This window comes from Crassostrea angulata, chromosome 3 (genome assembly GCF_025612915.1).
Source record: "Crassostrea angulata isolate pt1a10 chromosome 3, ASM2561291v2, whole genome shotgun sequence".
In the NCBI taxonomy this organism is placed as follows: domain Eukaryota; kingdom Metazoa; phylum Mollusca; class Bivalvia; order Ostreida; family Ostreidae; genus Magallana; species Magallana angulata.
The window spans coordinates 48,778,210-48,796,301 of NC_069113.1; the positions used below are offsets into that span (position 1 = coordinate 48,778,210).

At 32.9% G+C, this 18,092-nt stretch overlaps 1 protein-coding gene across 1 annotated transcript; it reads left to right on the top strand.

Moving 5' to 3' along the window:
- Positions 1 to 98: 98 nt before the first annotated feature.
- Positions 99 to 15,011, top strand: LOC128175250 (uncharacterized). Its single transcript, XM_052840742.1, has 23 exons — positions 99 to 354; positions 791 to 1,036; positions 1,154 to 1,295; positions 1,716 to 1,852; positions 2,850 to 3,015; positions 3,476 to 3,609; positions 4,005 to 4,149; positions 4,395 to 4,522; positions 4,675 to 4,801; positions 5,040 to 5,167; positions 5,313 to 5,442; positions 6,272 to 6,405; positions 6,628 to 6,784; positions 7,554 to 7,758; positions 8,857 to 9,005; positions 9,284 to 9,502; positions 9,648 to 9,877; positions 10,108 to 10,339; positions 10,763 to 11,036; positions 11,258 to 11,517; positions 11,735 to 11,972; positions 12,147 to 12,247; positions 13,354 to 15,011. The coding sequence occupies exons 2-23, from the start codon at positions 801 to 803 to the stop codon at positions 14,545 to 14,547; spliced, it is 4,866 nt and encodes a 1,621-aa protein (XP_052696702.1). The 5' UTR covers positions 99 to 354; positions 791 to 800; the 3' UTR covers positions 14,548 to 15,011.
- The last annotated feature ends 3,081 nt before the right edge of the window (positions 15,012 to 18,092 follow it).

Consider the following 18,092-nt stretch of genomic DNA (forward strand, 5'->3'; position numbering starts at 1 on the left):
AAAAAGTATATGGAGAAAATCAATACACGTCTGATAGAACTGGGATCACATCCTGAAAACAAAATGAAGAATTCTGATCGATAAGTTGGTAACTATTTTGTTCACGGTTGGATGAGTAATACGTACTAAAGGGACACCCATGTGCTGGTGGTTTTGAATAGATGTAAGTGTAAGTTATCGTTGTTTAGTCTTTAATTTACCAGCTGTTGAATGGTCAAGTTTAAACCCGAGAAATATAAGTGGTTTATAAGACTTCAAGACTTATGTGTGGGTGTCAGATCCAGGTATCTCCATAATCGGAAAAGCGACACATGGAAATGGATCCGAAGCATTAGATGATGTGTAAACAATAAGGTACGTACAATGTTCTCTCACAATTATTTAAGTGTATTGATGATAATATCCCCTCTAAACTAGAGTTTAAAACATTGATTTGAAACAAAGAGTACATAATGAATAAATAAATTCTTTTCTGCTGTTGATTGCTTCTAATTAAGACTTAAAGAATCAGACATTTCCATGTTCTGCTGGCCATGAAGAATGGTATCAATGTTAAGGGGGGGGGGGGGGGGTGTAATACCAAGTAGAAGCTACAAGTAAGTTGTTATTGCATGTCACAATGGATATTTAAATGTCTAGGATAATTATGTAGAATATGTTAAATGTTTTATTGAATATATGAACATTTTATGAGTTTATTTTATTATGTTTTTTGAAATTTTTTGATGTAAGAGCGTACTTTTTCAAGTTATGTGTAAAATTAAGGAAATTTTATTTCAAATTATTACAGTTGAATTGTAATGGAGTCTCTACTTTCGAATTGTGACTTCTCCAATGTAAACGATTTTACAACTAATGAGTTTCGGAGAGAAAGGACAAAATACAAGGAACAGTTATCTTCCCTTGATTATGTTGGGATTCTGAACATTGTTAAGGCATTTCAGACCAAAGTATGTGTTCGTGGATTCCCCGGAGTTCGATCTCCTGGTTCTGAATATGCTGACTTAATACTCACTACTATCCTACAGACAATAAGGTAGTGCGTCTCATTATAGTTTCATTTTTATCATATCTTACATACATATATAGATTAATTTGTCGCGACGGCTGGTTTGAAATTAACAAAGGCAATGTTATACTTCATCCATTGCAGATGGAAAGTTGAAGAAACCATTTTTTCAGCCAAGGAGGTAGAAAACAGACTGTTGGATTTATATGTACAGGTGTTAAAATCAGGACCAGGAAGTGGCCATTGTGAGTTACTCCAACTCATTACAAATCATATAGAGATTCAGGTATATCTTTCTACAGTTTACTGGAAACAGTGATAATCAAACGTTAATAATAATTAATATTTACCTTCTGTTTACTCTATTTGCACATATCGGAACTCCTTTCATCACGATTAAACAACAAATTTTCTGTAAGATTTTATAATCCTTAAGATACACGTAACAATGTTGAGTATAGTCCAAAAGAATCAGCTGCAGTTATCTTATATTTGAACCACGGGAACATGTACATTCGAAAAGAAATTGAAACAATTCACAGTGGCACAAAGTTAATTTAATTATGAATCTCAACTTGACAAATACTGTCAGTATTATTTACTTTTAGACAGTGTTCCTCATTTTTATCATCTTATATAATCCTTGTTTTTCATTTTTTTTTTTAATTGATGTTCATGTCTTCTTTAATTCTGCTATCATTATTAGGATTTATATGGAGAAAGATTACAAAATGTGATTGGTGGATTCAAGGCAATCTCCTATGTAGAGGAGGGAAATGATTCTATATACATTGACACGGTCAACAGGGTGTATCCGGATCAACTCTCTACCTTGGTTATCAGGTACTACCGGTATTACAATCATTTGATAAGTCCAATTTATTAGTAATTTCTTAACGAGGTTACACCTGGTACGCTGATGAACCTTTAGGGAGCCATCAATTTAACGTATTACACAATACAGAAATCCATCTAAAATTCAGGAAAATGGTAAGTGTATTCCTTGATTTAAGATTAACTGTTTATAAAACATTACGGTCATTTTTTTATGGACAGTGAAATTTTTCTCAAAAATACTATAAAGGAGTTATGACAAAACGTCACTATTAATCAATAAAATATGTTGCAAGCAAGCAAAAACTACCATGGCCTGATGTCTTTAAGAGAAATTCATATTCAAAATAAGCAGGGTTTTGAATTGGCATTTTTTGATAGAAATAGAAAGTTTGAAATACATTTTTCTTAGTTTACATCTACTTTTATGATTTTATCGCATTTGTGACACCAATCGTGGAACAGTGTCATATCACTCTAAGTTTAGAATCATCGGCAAGCATCAATATATTATCAGAATGGACAATTTTCCCAAATGTCTCAATATCAGCAAAAAATTAGCTACGGTAGTAATGGGTACAGTATCCACTTTTTAACAGTACCGAAGAAAGTTATCATAAAAATACGTTTTGGTACTAGTATGCTATCACAATAAATGTACCCAGATCATCAAGTCCTTGCTTCCATGCTGTACTGGTACAGTTCCACTTTTTGCAACAGTTATTTAAAAAGAGACATTATGATGTGATTGCATAGCAAGAAACATACTGGTAAGCCATAGCATTATGTTATATAAGTCTGAGACTTGCAGATTTGAGCCTCTGCATTTACAAAGTACATGAACAAATTATAAACAGATTCAACGATACACAAACCGTTGCATAAAAACTATAAAAAAGTTACGTATAAAAATTTTAAAATGTTTTATATATTAGCATTTGTAAAATGAAAAAAAAAACATTGTATTATTTACTGCATTATAATTCTATTTGAACTATGATTTGAGGAGTCATAAACAGGATAGATTGAGGTCACCCGAAGTTCATCACGCCTTAATGGACCTGTTCGTGTTTTACCTGGTCCAGTTACCTCATGTGCCTGATACTCTACGGACAGTCTTGATCAGGGCTCAACACAACATTTACAAGGCTTATCATATGGAGCCATTCTGTGTGAGTTCTCATGAGATACAATTCCAAATGTTAAACCATTGTTTTTACTTTTTTAATCGGAATAAGAGAAAAACTATGGTAGGAACATTTTGTAATTCAATAAAATAAATCACTTATTAATAAACTATAAATTCATTAATAAACGTGTTTGTTAACATAGTTTAATTTTGTGTTATTGAAAATAGAAAAGGGTTATATTTGTCAGCTACTGAAGATTCAACTAAACACTCCTCATATAATTAATTGATCTTCACATTAGTTTAGAAATTGAATAAAGTAATTAGCTGTATGGGTCTTATTTAAATTTCACTTTCGAGTATTACTTCAATTGAAATTTTTGTGATTTTATAAATTATTTATTGTCTCATATTTTTGCTCCTTTGTAGTAGTTGGTATAAAATATAATGGTTATCGTGAATTATTTACATTAAATTTTGAAAAGGGTCATGTTTGCTTTCAGGGAATACAAGATGTTGATTTCTATCGCTCGCAGCTTTTACGAGTTGTTGATTTCATCAAGGATTCCAATTTCCCTCAAAATAGACAAATTTGTGAGACCACGTATCAAAGGCTTCCAAATGTTCTGCAAATAAAGTATGAAAATGTGTATACTTATCTCAGTTTGTACAGGCACATAGCATCAGGGGGGGGGGGACACTTTTTCTCGCAACAACTAATTTTTTAAAATTGACAAATAAAAAATTATCATGGAGTTGCCCCCCCCCCCCCCCCCCCCCCCCCCCCCCCCCGATTAGGATTTTGAAGATTTTGGAAAAGTCTTATTTCCCCTTTTTTTTTTTTCTTTTTTTTTTTGCCTGTCAAGATTTTTTTGGATGAGCCTGCCCCCCCCCCCCCACTTTCAAAAACGATGCTACGTGCCTGTTGTATACGATGAATGTTTTACAACAAACATTGTAAAGATAGAGTTTGCAGCATTTCACAGTAGCAGTATTTTGTTTTTCAACTTACCACATTTAATTGTTTTGCAGGGATGGGAAGATGATTGCTGAAGTCTACGCAGATATTTGTCAGCTTCTGAAGGAGATAAGTTTGAAGCGTCTGACAGGAGAGGATACAGATTTACTGAAGAAACTCGATTGTTTCTACAAGGGGATCCCAGAAGAGTGTTTTAAGGTTGGAAGAAATAAAGTGTTTAGTAGTCAATTGATATCCGAAATTTGAGCCATCATAGTCATTATTTATCAATACATAAGAGCATTTGTAATGTTTGTAACGTCACAAATCGCTGTATTTTTTAAATCAAACAATAATCTTTTTCTATATCTATGTAAAATAAATGTCTAAAATTCATATTTGATATCATAATATGACGATAAAAATGGAAATTAAGAAGCGACAACCCCTGTTCTTTCAAATAGAATCCTCAAATGTTTGAGAAATGGGCTGTGACAGCTCAAGAGATACTGGAAAAATCTCCATGTGAAAAGATAACAGGGAACGAGCTGGCATATACCACCGACAGATTTGCCGATAATCTAAAACCAAAGTAAGAATGGATTCTACATACACATACAAAGTAGTAACGCTTATACATTTACAGATTTTTGTTGAAGGTTCTAGCTATGCTTGTAAAAGTTGAAACAAGGTTGTCTGAAATGTATGTGAAGTTAACATCAAGAATAGATTAACTTTTTTCAGTGCAAATTTGGGAAAGATTTGGCTGTCTGTCATCGTTGGATTTTGTGGATGGGTTCATGAAAAACTAATGAGAGCCGGAGAAAGAACTCTAAGCACGAATCAGTGGAAAAGTTACTGGAAATGGAAAGTAAATGGCCCTGACAATTTTTAAAACCAAATTAAATTATTTTTATATGAAATGCTTAATAAATGAAACTTTATTTTTCGATACTTACATCTGATTATGATGAGTACGTAAAATCCTTTTCGCTCAGAAAAATCGTATCTCCGATAATGGTTATTGTATTACATGTATAAAAAAAGAAGTATTTCCTATATTTCTGAATATTGTGCAAATATTTTGAATTTTTGAAATTTATTTTCAGGAAAATATATCTAAAGCAAAGGCAATGATTATAGCCCTTACGAATGTGGATTATTCCTCTGTTGAAAATGCTGCAGAGTACTCTTCCAGTGCCGAGTCATTCCTGAAGAAACTCGTAGATCAGTTAATGTAGGAATCTATGGTCTTCTGATTCTGTCCAAAATGAATTGTATAAGCTACATGTCGAGCTAATTTACGATAACAATTTATTATTTGGATATTTGTTTATATTATTTGCATGGGAAAATTTGAAAACGGGAGATTTATTTCTCAGACTTGTGAAAGTGTTTAAGAATGTCGAGGTGGAAGTAGCAGAGCTAGCCATGGTAACCATGGAAGCATTTGGAAAGGGGATAGCCGTGGATAGACTGTGCAGAACAGCTAGCGTAAAGATGTCATTAACGGTATGTTTCAAATATTGAAAATGTAAATCCTGCACACGTGGTTGTGTGTATCCTTTCATGAAATGTATGCTGCAGCATTTGTTTGGTGAACTATAATATTTACAAGACAATAAAAAACATGTACTTTATAATCATACACATATCTACATATACACATATTGAGTTTGCTCAAAACATTATTTCTTATTTTTTGTGATTTGTGTATGATATTTTGTTTAATTTGAAACGTTTGAATTAATTAGATTCTTATCTTTTCCTTTTTAGTTTGACATATATATACTTTTTATGGCAAATCGTTCAGTAGAAATCATTTTAGAAATATTTCTTATCTTCTTTTGATTGTAATTGAATTTTTGGTTTGTTGTTGGTGAGAAAATAAGGCTTAATAGTATTTGGGGGGGGGGGGGGTTGTAATTATAAATATTTAGCGTTATTATTTTTTTTAAATGAAAACTAACAGGAAACCAGCCTATCATTCATCTATGTTGGGGGATTCCTTTACATTATGATGTTATATTATAAAGTTATATTTCTCAAGTTGAAAGTTTCTTTAAGTAGAAGCACAGATATAATAGAAAAATTAAATTAAACTAGAATAAATAACCTAGAATAACTTTGTTTTGAAATTATTGATGACTGTAGTCAGTTGAAACAAATCTATCAACAATTCGCTCTAAGATTTCATTGTTTATATCTGACTTGATAGCCTATCTGAGTCCGAATGCTGCTGCCTGTTCATTAATGACTAATATTACTCAGGTGAGCATTATGGCCAATGGGTTTCTTGTTATATTTGATAGTGGGCAATTATGCACAATATCTATTTCAGAATAACAAGCACCTGATAAAGGGTTACCTAGAAAGGTTTCTGTGCCTGTTGAAGAATGAAGAGTTTGATTGGGATGGTGGTTGGATAACAAAAGCAGGGATCGATTTCTTTAATAATCTCATCAAGTCATCCGGGTAAGTGTTTTAATGATTTACTGAAACACAGTTCATATATAGTACCCCTTTCTTGCGTTTGAAAATGCACTTTAAGGAAAAAACTTGTAAATATACATTTTTTCTTTCCGTCAAGTATTTTGACTTTCACATTTTCTACAAATTAGAATTTTTAATAACTGAAAATGAAAACAGTATTAAAAATCTTAAAAGTTTGAAAATTATTACTAAGCTTTATTTCAGTGGTGATGAGGTGCGTGACTTGGAAATGGACGAGGCGTTCATACAGGTATTCCTGTTCTGTCTGTCTGAGGACAGAGAATACATCAGTCTTCAGAGACAGCATCTAAATGTCTTTGGATTGGTAGCAGTGGCTGGACTTCCACAATACACCACTCTGGTGAGGAAGAATACCGAATGATATTAAATGTTGATATCCCGATTGTTATTTAAATGTGCAGTCCACAAATCAAGTGGACTCTTAATACACTATTTTAATATTCATTTACAATGAAGTATTCTTTGTACATGTACCATGTACAAAGAATAACTAAATTATAGGATCGCTGCTTGTGAGTTTTTTCTTTAAATAATTTTAATTATTCAAATCTGAGTAAACAAGCTCCGGTTATTCCAGATGGAACGGGATATTTATTTTTCTACATATATTAGAAAAAATAAAGTATTGGCAAAGAAAAAAAAACAAAATGACATTAGTCATTTCAAAATATTAGACAAGTTTTAAAGGTGTTTAATAAGTTTCTCTGCGACTTTCATATTTTCTCCTGAATTATTGCTTTATTTGAAAGAACCAGACTCTTACCAAAGTTTTAATATTTAGAAAAAAACTTGTAGAAGTTTTTGAAAATCTTACAAAGAATCTTTTTAACTTCAATGCCAAACTTTGACCTACGAGTATCAGGAAGGGGTCCCAAAGTGCGGTTCAAGGTCATCGTTAGATAAGAAAAAATAATTATGTTTTCAACTGAAGAACATGGAGATTTTTAAACTGTGTGGAATCATAGAACCAATTTAATCATCAAATACCTTTCCATTCCGGGTTAATAACATTTCTCATCTTAAAAATTAAAAACAGCAAATTGAATTTTAATGAAATGTACTGCACTCACCCTAATTGCCTAATACAAATGCATATTTTTAACACACAGCACACTGGGACGACAACAGTTGGACGGCTGAAGCCTCTGTTTCCTCACATCCAGCGGTTGATGGATGATGACGACGATACGATAAAGACAGTTATGAGGACAATTACTAGAGTCCTAGGGAGAGAAGAGACCCAGTTAATTGACACCCAGGGCATGGAGAACCTCATTAGTCTGTATATCAGGGAGAGGGATCTTGCCATACTTGGTAAGTGACATAGTGTCTAAAATAGGAAATATCTCTTTTATTTAGTATTTAATATGAGTCTGATATGGTGGCATAGATCGGCCATCACTTGTCAGATAATTATGTCGACTTGTCAGATGATAATGTAAACTTGTCAGATATTTATTTCGACTTATATGATATAATGATGACAAGTAAATGGCAGTTAGTGGCACTAACACTCTTTGACAGCAAAATATTGAGTTTCTAGTCACTATGGTTATTTTCTGACAAGCCAACATAAAGATCTGACAAGTTGACATAAATATCTGACAAGTCGACATCATATCAGAAGTTAACATAATTATCTGACAAGTGGTGGCAGATCTATGCCACCATAGTATGAATATCAAAGAGACTAATCCTTCTTGCTTAACTTGGTAAGTTACATTGGCATGCCTTTCAAGGTGATGACATTTGTTTTGTAACATCAGCCAGAATAACAAAAATTCTGATCCAACCATAATGGATTATCATAAACGACAGTGGTCTTTGAGAAATTCGAAGAAAGATTGTGTGATACATGTTGTTTTTGTTACTCCAATCAGAGAGAGCCTTGTCATAACTACAAAGTGGCATAGTTTGCTCTTATAAGGTAAAGTCAGGAACATAATATAGAAATATAGCGTTATTTTGCTTTATTTGAAAAGTGCCATGTGAAATGTCTAATTAAGCTGCGTCAGTCGATGGCATGTTGCTTAAAATATCAAGAATATCCATCAATTTCTCAGAAGAATTCTTATTTTAGTAGGAATAAGTAGGAATTTCCATGTCATATAAAGCCTTCTTCGTTGGACATGTTAATGTTTATAATCCTAAATTACTTAGTATCTATGAAATCTAAAATACCGTTTTGTTTTTTTTCAGTAATTCTAGCTGATCTTTTATTTAAGGTTTTAAAATAAGGTTGGAATATATAAAAATAGCGCTAGAACCTGACATCGAAATTATTTCAATTAGTTCGTGTCACATCTAAAATGCAAAACGGTGACATGAATTGGGATCATATTTGATGCATGGTAGTCGAAATCTCTGATTGTTCTCATGGACTGAGACTCTAATCCGAGTCTTCTGTTTTAGATGCCATATCTTCTGGATACGAGGGTCACTCTGAAACACTAGCCTCCCAGTTTCTTCCTTTGATCAAAGCATGTACACAGAAAACTCAAACCAATGAGATAGAGATGCAGACAATGTTCCTGAAAAAAGTCGCAGAAAAACAGCCAGAGGTAAGATGGTTATTCAATGTTAAGTTTCATAACGTATGGACTTTATTAAAGTTAAGAAATTATCTTATAGGTTTATTAGGAATATAAAATAGTGAAAGATACAAAGATGTCTGATTGAACTAATAGTGATCTGATTCATTCTCAGATTAAGTAAAAAGACTAAAGAAATATTTACTGAATGGATTTGTCATCGATGAAAAAATTATTGATACCATTAAAAGCAGTTCTATATCATTGTGACTGGTCAATTTTGAAACACCAAATTATTCCATTTATAGATATTTACAAAAGAACCTCTTGATATCATTTTCAAACATCACTTCATGGAAAAAAATGCCAACCCTCAAGTCCTTATGGTACTGGATGTTGTATCCAAATCACACGCTGAAAACCTGGAACCTTATGTCGAGAGTCATCTGATGAAGACTGATTTAATGATGGAACTTATGGCTCATTATCAGTTCAACATTTTAATCCGGATAGCAGCCAAATGCAATGTATGTCTACAGTATAATCTCGAGAATAATGATTTGGTTTTGTTTTATTATTTTAACAATTAAAAATGAGGTTATATAGATATCATTTAAGCATTGAGTGTTTACTGTGTGAGGAAATGAAATCGTTTATTCACTTTGATTGTAGGATAAGCAAAGCCTTGTATATTCCTATTTGATGAAACGCCTAAAGGAATCTAATATTGAGCAAGTTCAAAGTGCATGTATACAAGGATTGCGGGAAATGCATTCAGTCTTTGGAAAATATATATTTTCTGAAAAAGATAAGATGTATATAGAGAAGATCAAGGAGAAAGGGGCTTCTAAAACTGTAACTGACCTGGTGGAAAATCTATTGAATGAGCTGGAGGGTAGGAGGTGTGTGCTTTGTTTTACTGTCTGAAAATGAAAGACACTTGAATTGGTGCCTAAACAGGCTTCCAAATGAGTTTTATCATAAAAGGTTTTAAGGTCATCATTTCTATATTCTAATACAATTAAATTGGTATTGTCGTTACCAACATGAACACATTCTGAGAACAAATTTTTTACAAATCTTAATTTTTTTATCAGTGTGTCAATATCATAAAAAATCTTTTTGATTTTAGCATAGCAAAAGTATCTAAAGATGTTGAAGAGCACTCTGGACAAATTGAAAAGCTAAAGATTGGAGTAGCAGGGACAAAGGTGGTGCTTAAAAAGGTCCATCAAGATGTCAAAGAACAGAGAAAGGAGCTTGAGGGAGTTAAACAGGGACTGGGAGAAGTCAACACACGAGTGGACAAGGTAGAGGTGGATGTGGCGGATACCAAAGAAAGGGTGGAAGAAGTAGATAAAAAGGTAGTAGAATTTATTCATTCTCCCATTTATTAATAAATGTACATCATACAGAAACACTGCACAAACTTAATTGTCAGAACTATTTTCGTCCCATGTGAATGAGAAATATAATCATACATGTATATCATTCATACTGATATGTAATAAAAACAATACTTCTGTTTTAATATGCATATGTTGGGCCTTTGCCAATTATTGTAATTGTGTTTGTGCCAATAAAATATTTGTATTTCTATTCATTGTTCGTATGTTTGCTTAATTCACATTAAAGTCATAATATCAAATTGTTTCCTTTGAATAAATCTATAATCACTGTTTTCTAGTAGAAAAAGTAAATCATTTTGTATTTCATTTTATGATAGAACTGAGTCCTTCATCAACTTTTATCCACTTTAATCTGACTTGTTCTCACTTGTGTTATAGACAATGAGTAATGCTCCAACTTGGTCTCGTGATGTCACAAAACTACTGAACCCAGATTCTGAACATGACTGGCGGCTTTTGGCTAGTCGCCTTGGTTACAGTCCTGATGACATCAGAGGGTGGGCTACCCAATCAGATCCCTGCATGGCTCTTCTGAGTGAATGGTACGCAACGCACAAAACGTTCGAGGCATCAAGAGGAGTGTTGACAATTTTGCAGGAAATGAATAGATTGGATGCTGCCATTATTGTTGAGAATGCAATGAAAGCTGCAGGTGAATAAAACTTCTATCATAAATAATTGCTTCATGTACCTCCTAATATAAATAAAATTAGTGTGGTAACATATTTTGCCCCAATCAAGCATTTAAACACATTTATCTTGCATGTCGACATATTCGACAGTAAAATAAGTTGCATGAAGGAAGACAAAGTATGCCACCATAAATTAATTTATAGATTTTTTATCATTTTTAATATACTTGTTTCTGTGCAGAGGTGGTTGTGACTGATGAACCCGTTGACTACCCAGAACCCCCTGAAATCTTCCTTAGTTACCAGTGGAGTCACCAGAACGAGGTCAAGCTGATCTGTCGTCACCTTGAAATGGCAGGGTATAAATGCTGGATGGACATTGGTCAAATGGGTGGTGGGGATAAGTTATTTGAGAAGATTGACTCAGGGATAAGGGCAGCTAAAATTGTGATATCATGTGTCACAGGAAAATATGCTAAATCGCCCAACTGTAACAGAGAGGTAAAAGTTTATGAGGAAATATTTATTTGTCGTAAATAAGATTGTTCATTCCAGAAAAAAAACTAATGCTTAAAATCAATTTGTGTTAGAAGTGTTTACAGTAATAAACTGCAAAAAATTGTGATACTCTTTTTTCTTTCTTAAAAAAATTAAACATAAAATGTAGATCATGTAAAATAATGCCATATTGATTAAAAAATATTTAAGGTTATTCCAGGTCAATTTGTCTGTAAACCTTGGTAAGCCAATGATTCCTTTGTTGATGGAAAAGATGGCTTGGCCTCCTGCAGGTTCCATGGGGCCGATTTTCAGCGAGTACCTGTTTATTCGTTTCTTTCAACGACCAGGAGAGGAAACCAATGACGACCGAATCTGGTCAGCTGCTAAGTTTACTGAACTTCTCATGCAACTTAACTACTTAAAAGTTATGCCAGATGAAGGAAATATTTCAGAAAGTAAGCAAGTTTCATTGTTCAGAAGCAATCGTGAGTATCGAACACTTTAATGATAAACTAAACATTATTTAAAAGAGTCACAGTGGACCTAAAAATATGTCTTCATTTTGTTTTGAAAATAAATAAATGTTTGATGTTAAGTATACCTGGCTGCTTTTTACTGGTGTATTACAGTGTATAAGAACTGGTGGGTTCCTGTTGTTGAAGAGATCGTCATTCCAAAAAGAAATGAGAAAAGGGGAGAAAATAAAGCATTTTCGTCTGATCAACATCAGGTATAGTTCCAAGTTATTCTTTCTATCATTTTTTTTATGATTTTTAACGTATGGAGATTCAAAATGGAAAATGTTTACATCATTTCTCCATTCTGAAGTACTAGGGACACCTCGCATAATTTTTGGGAGTTGATTTTAATCAACTCGCCTATGCAGTTACTCTGGCAAACCGAAAGTGAAACAGTGTTTGGACCTAATCACAAATCATCACCGCTGACAAGACTCAGTTCTTGAAAATAATAGAAAAATTCGATGTAATGTAAGCTGAAGCATGTTTTTCAAGGAAACTTATCTATAAACACTTTGAAAATACTCAGATTTTATATAATACGAACAATTTAGATATTTTTGTAGTCTCATGTAATCCTACGCCAGAGTTTTATATAGTCTCGTTCAACCAAACGCTCGGCTGTCTCCGTAAATCTCCGACAAGCAGAGAGGATCTCATGCTTTTCGGAGATTAACGGAGACAGCCTAACGTCTGGTTGAACGAGACAAGAGTTCGATATCAATAGTGCTTGGATCCATACAATTTTTAGAATTGTTTCAATTACTAATACATAGTTTGAAATCTCGAAATTCTTGATTGAAAAGGTCTAAAAATTCATATTATAAAAAAGTGCACAATTCAAATACAGACTAAAAACTAATTGCCACGCAAAATAAGTCGATTTTAAAATAAATGATAATCGATAAAATCAACTCCCGTCAGTACTTCAGTACTTTGATTAGCATTATCATCCGAATGTTGTTTGCAATGCAAAATCCCCTCAAACTTTCTATTTTTGGTTGTGTAATGAAACCTGAAGCGGGGGTGTTTCAGAACAGATAATCTGGACTTTTTCCTTCTAGTGAATGAGCTAGTGTAATTAGGGCTCAAAAGTAATTATGATTATCGAAATATTACTTAAAAACTTGTGAAAGCACTTGGGACAGAGTGTAGTAGAGTATTCAAGTAATTATGGTTTATCAAGTTGGCTCAGGACAGATGTCTTTTAAACGCTCCTGTTGAAAATATAAACTGCATTTATATTTCTCTGGATTTTTTCCTGCGATTATTAAGCATCTCTGCTTTAAAAATAATCGGTAAATATTTTGTTTTTCAGACAGAGTCACAGGTTGTTTCCCCTGACGTGTTTATATCCTACCAGTGGGGCAAACAAAAGGAAATTATTGCCTTGTTCCAGAGACTGACCAGTTTAGGCTTCACCTGTTGGTTGGACATACGTCAGATGGGGGGAGGGGACTCTTTGTATGACAAAATTGACCGAGGGGTCAGAGGTTGCAAGGTCATGCTGTCGTCAGTGACCACCAAGTATGCTCTATCTGCCAACTGTAGGAGAGAGGTCAGCCTGGCTGATGCTTTAAAGAAACCCATCATCCCTATGTTGATGGAGAAAATAGACTGGCCCCCAACTGGACCAATGAGCATGGTTCTTACGCAGTTACTTTACGTTAATTTTTCAAATGACGAATCTGTCCAGTTATCATGGGATGGGAAGTATTTTGATGAACTGTTGTCCAAAATTAGACAACAAATTCCAACAGATGAAAGTAATGATTATGTAAATGTGGAATCAGAGAGTGGTGTGCAGCCACTGAAGAACTCAAAATATGAAAAGTCTGTATCAAATGGGAATAATCAAAGGCAAATAAAACAGGAAATAGAAAAGCCCAGAGATCCAATACAGCCCAGAGATCCAAAACAAGAAACTGAAAAGCCCAGAGATCGAATACAAGAAACTGAAAAGCCCAGAGATCCAATACAAGAAACTGAAAAGCCCAGAAATCTAATACAAGAAACTGAAAAGCCCAGAGATCCGATACAGGAAACTGAAAAGCCCAGAGATCCAATTCAAGAAACTGAAGAGCCCACAAATCCAATACAGAAAACTGAAAAGCCCAGAGATCCAGTAAAGGAAACTGAAAAGTCCAGAAATCCAATACAGGAAACTGAAAAGCCCAGAGATCCAATACAGGAAACTGAAAAGCCCAGAGATCCAATACAAGAAACTGAAAAGCCCAGAAATCCAATACAGGAAACTGAAAAGCCCAGAGATCCAGTAATGGAAACTGAAAAGTCCAGAAATCCAATACAGGAAACTGAAAAGCCCAGAGATCCAATACAGGAAACTGAAAAGCCCAGAGATCCAATACAGGAAACTGAAAAGTCCAGAAATCCAATAAAGAAGCAGCCCTCAGTTACAGTGGGTTCCACTAAACGGCTGACTAATCCATTACAGAATACAGCTAAACCACGCCCAACAGACAAGAAGTCGTCAACTTGTTCTATTTTATGACTTATTCTTGAATTTATGGAAACGTTCATTTACAAAGCTTATCTCTTTTAACATTATGTTACATATCGTGATTTCTCTAATTTCTTCATGTAAAATTGAAGTTAATATTTATTGTAAGAAAATCAAATATTTTTAATACTTATTGTTTTATATTCAGTAGTCAACGGTTATAGTAAACATATCTGTAGAAAAATGGTAGATTCCTGAAATATCATAAAATATAAATCTAAGACTTGCTGTGAATACATGCCGCAATATTTTAGTCATTATTTAAAATTTTCTATCTTATAAGTCAGTTTACACTGGGAGTAATGAGTCTGCCCTGCTGTCCATGAATAATCTATTCATTTATTGAATATAAAGTTTGATTTATTAAATATTTATTAAATTAATCAAAATCACCGATTTTTCCTGTTTTAAGGTTTAAAAATCGGTTTTTCTACTCATGTTGACTGTGTCCACTATCCACTCGCACAAACTTTTGGTTGAAAATACAAAGCGTCTTTGTTCCAGAGAACAAACGTCCCTTATTGCTCTCACAGTTTTTGGGGTTTTTTTTAATTGTTTGTTTGGGTTTTTTGCATTCGTATATAGGATCAATTTATGCTCTATGTAAACAAAAAGATCATTTCCCTCTAGAAACAGTCTAGCAACTATAAAAGTGATGGTCATACGCCTATATTTATACATGTACATTATACTTTAAATTCACCTGTCGATGTCACGTGTTTTTAACAAGCATTATTACATGTACTTTCTTGGCTGGTAAATAAATAATTGAAATGTTATACTTTATAACGCAGTAAAAATCAGCATTGAAAATTTTCGCACATGGGTAATTTTGTTGTACAGTAAACATGCGCTTTCATACAGCCATTCATAATTATTGCGTATATAGCTTTTCCCGATACAAACATGAAAATAATGTTTAACCAATGTTCAACTAATAAGAACGCTGTAATAAAGGAGTACAATCCCTCTACAGTCTCCTTTATCAGCCGACCTCAATATATACATGTACCATCCTTAAGAAGTTTTATTTGTCAGTGTTCTTGTATCCAACAAAATATTTTCAAAATAAAAATACCGGTCGACTTTCATTATTTTTAATTCTATGATTAAAATTTGATTTTATTTCATTTCCTAAAGATGACAGAAGCCTTTTTGTTGTTTCGATTTTTCTCACATATGTACTGCGCTGTTGAAGAGCAGGGGTATGCTGTAAAGGCATATTCGATTTCAGGAGACAGATATAAGCAATATTTAGTCTTTGTTATGATGAATCTATATGGTTCAAGAGAACCAAACATATCGTTGGTTAATGTTGAGTGGTAGCCTTTTCTGACCCACATCCAATCTCCACTTGTTAAATTACCAAAATGTTGTGCCCCAACGGTGTACATGGAACCTTAAATAGAGATTGCAATGATATTTATCTATTTACTTCAGACAGTTATAACATGAATAATATCTATCATTTATTTTTTATGATTAAAATTAATATTAATCAATTTTAAGGTAAGTCTAGATGTCCAAATTTTTACCACTGTTTATTCCGGCGAGTTTACGACGAATGAGAAGGTATTCATCTAAATTTTCCAAATTTGCTAAATATCTGCCTTTATGCATACACTTCACCTGTCAAAATATCAAAGTACTAAGGTGTGACTTTCCAAATTTGAAAATTTTACTTTTAAAATTAAACGCGTACGTACTCTACTAAAAATGCATTCGATTTATCGATTTATCACACATCGATGTCCCAAGAACAGAGAAACTCTCTCTCTCTCTCTCTCTCTCTCTCTCTCTCTCTTGTGAATTCAAAACTTACGAAATTTACACTGTCACAATGAACGCGACATCTTTTTCAAAATAAAACCGGACCTCTTCCCCATGAAAACTTTTCAGCGAGAACCAGTTTACAACCTCATAATAAAGAGTTACGACTATGGGGCGCCGTTTTAACATTTTTGAGGTATTTTCTGATATCAGAAAATGATTTTTTGATATCAAGATTTCTAATTTCTGATATCAGAAAATGATTTAATTTTTGATATCAAGAATTCGGATTCTTGATATCAGAAAATACGATCCATTTTTTTATATCAAAAAATCGATTTTGTGATATCAAAATATCATTTTTTGATATCAGAAATTCGATTTTTGATATCAGAAAATGATTTTTTGATATCAGAAATTGAAACTGATTTTTTGATATCAAGAATTATATTTTCTGATATCAGAAATTCAAATAAAATGGCGAATTAATTTCACGTATTTAATGAATACTCCCTTGACCCAAAATTAAATTGCTGAACTAACTGTACACCAGTATAATTCCTTTATATTATGCGACGCCATCATGTTTTAAGGAATTCCATTCAATATTCACAGCGAATCGCAAAGAAAGCAGTACTAATCCTTGTATATGTGTATACCCTTGCCAAAATGAAATCGGGTTTAGAATTAGGCATACATTATTATTCTTAACATACATCTACAGGTTTGAAAAACAATTTCTTACAAATTACAAAAGTTGCATCACAGGGAGCATTAGTTAAGTTGATAGTAATTTTATGTAGGTCTTATTTTCTGATATCAAAAAATCGATTTTCTGATATCAGAAAATACAAATGATTTTTTGATATGAAAAAATGATTTTTCTGATATCAAGAATTCGATTTTTTGATATCAAAAAATGATTTTCTGATATCAAGAATTCAAAAAATAAAATCAACTTTAATTCTTGATACCAAAAAAACATTTTTGTGATATCAGAAATTCATCATTTTTTGATATCAAGATTCGAGATTATTGATATCAGATATTTATTTTTCTGATATCAGAAAATACCTCAAAAATATTAAAACGACGCCTCATATACGACTGCATATAAAGAAGTTACCACTCCATATAATGAAATGATCACATCATGTAAAGAATTGACCACATCAAATAATGACTCAACAACGGTATATAATAAAATTGTCACATCATATAAAGGATTTACAATTGCATGTAAAGCTTTCACCACAATACATAAAGGTTTTACCCGTGACCATACAAATGTACATAATGATTTTAACACACCATAACATGATGTTAGTACCGCATATAATGAACTTATCACCTAATGTCAAGAAGTTGCACTGCATAAAAGGATTTTGCAACTGCACATGAAGAGTGTACCACATAACATAACCATTGAACAAAAGTTCATTATGAGTTTAGCTCTGTATGAAATGAGTTTATCATATCATATAAAGATTTATTCATAGCATATAATGAATAAACCACTGCACATAATGATCTTACGACATAACGTAATGATGTTACCACTTCATATAAAGATTTTATCCCTGGGTATAATGGAGAAATTACAGTATATAATTATGTTAGCACTGCATATAATGATGTTACAAATGCATATAATGTTATTACTATTGCATATAAAAGATATACCAATTCATATAATATGAAATTGACCTTAAGGCAGCTATGGCGTTCCATATCATACAATATCTTTTATAAAATGTATTATAAAA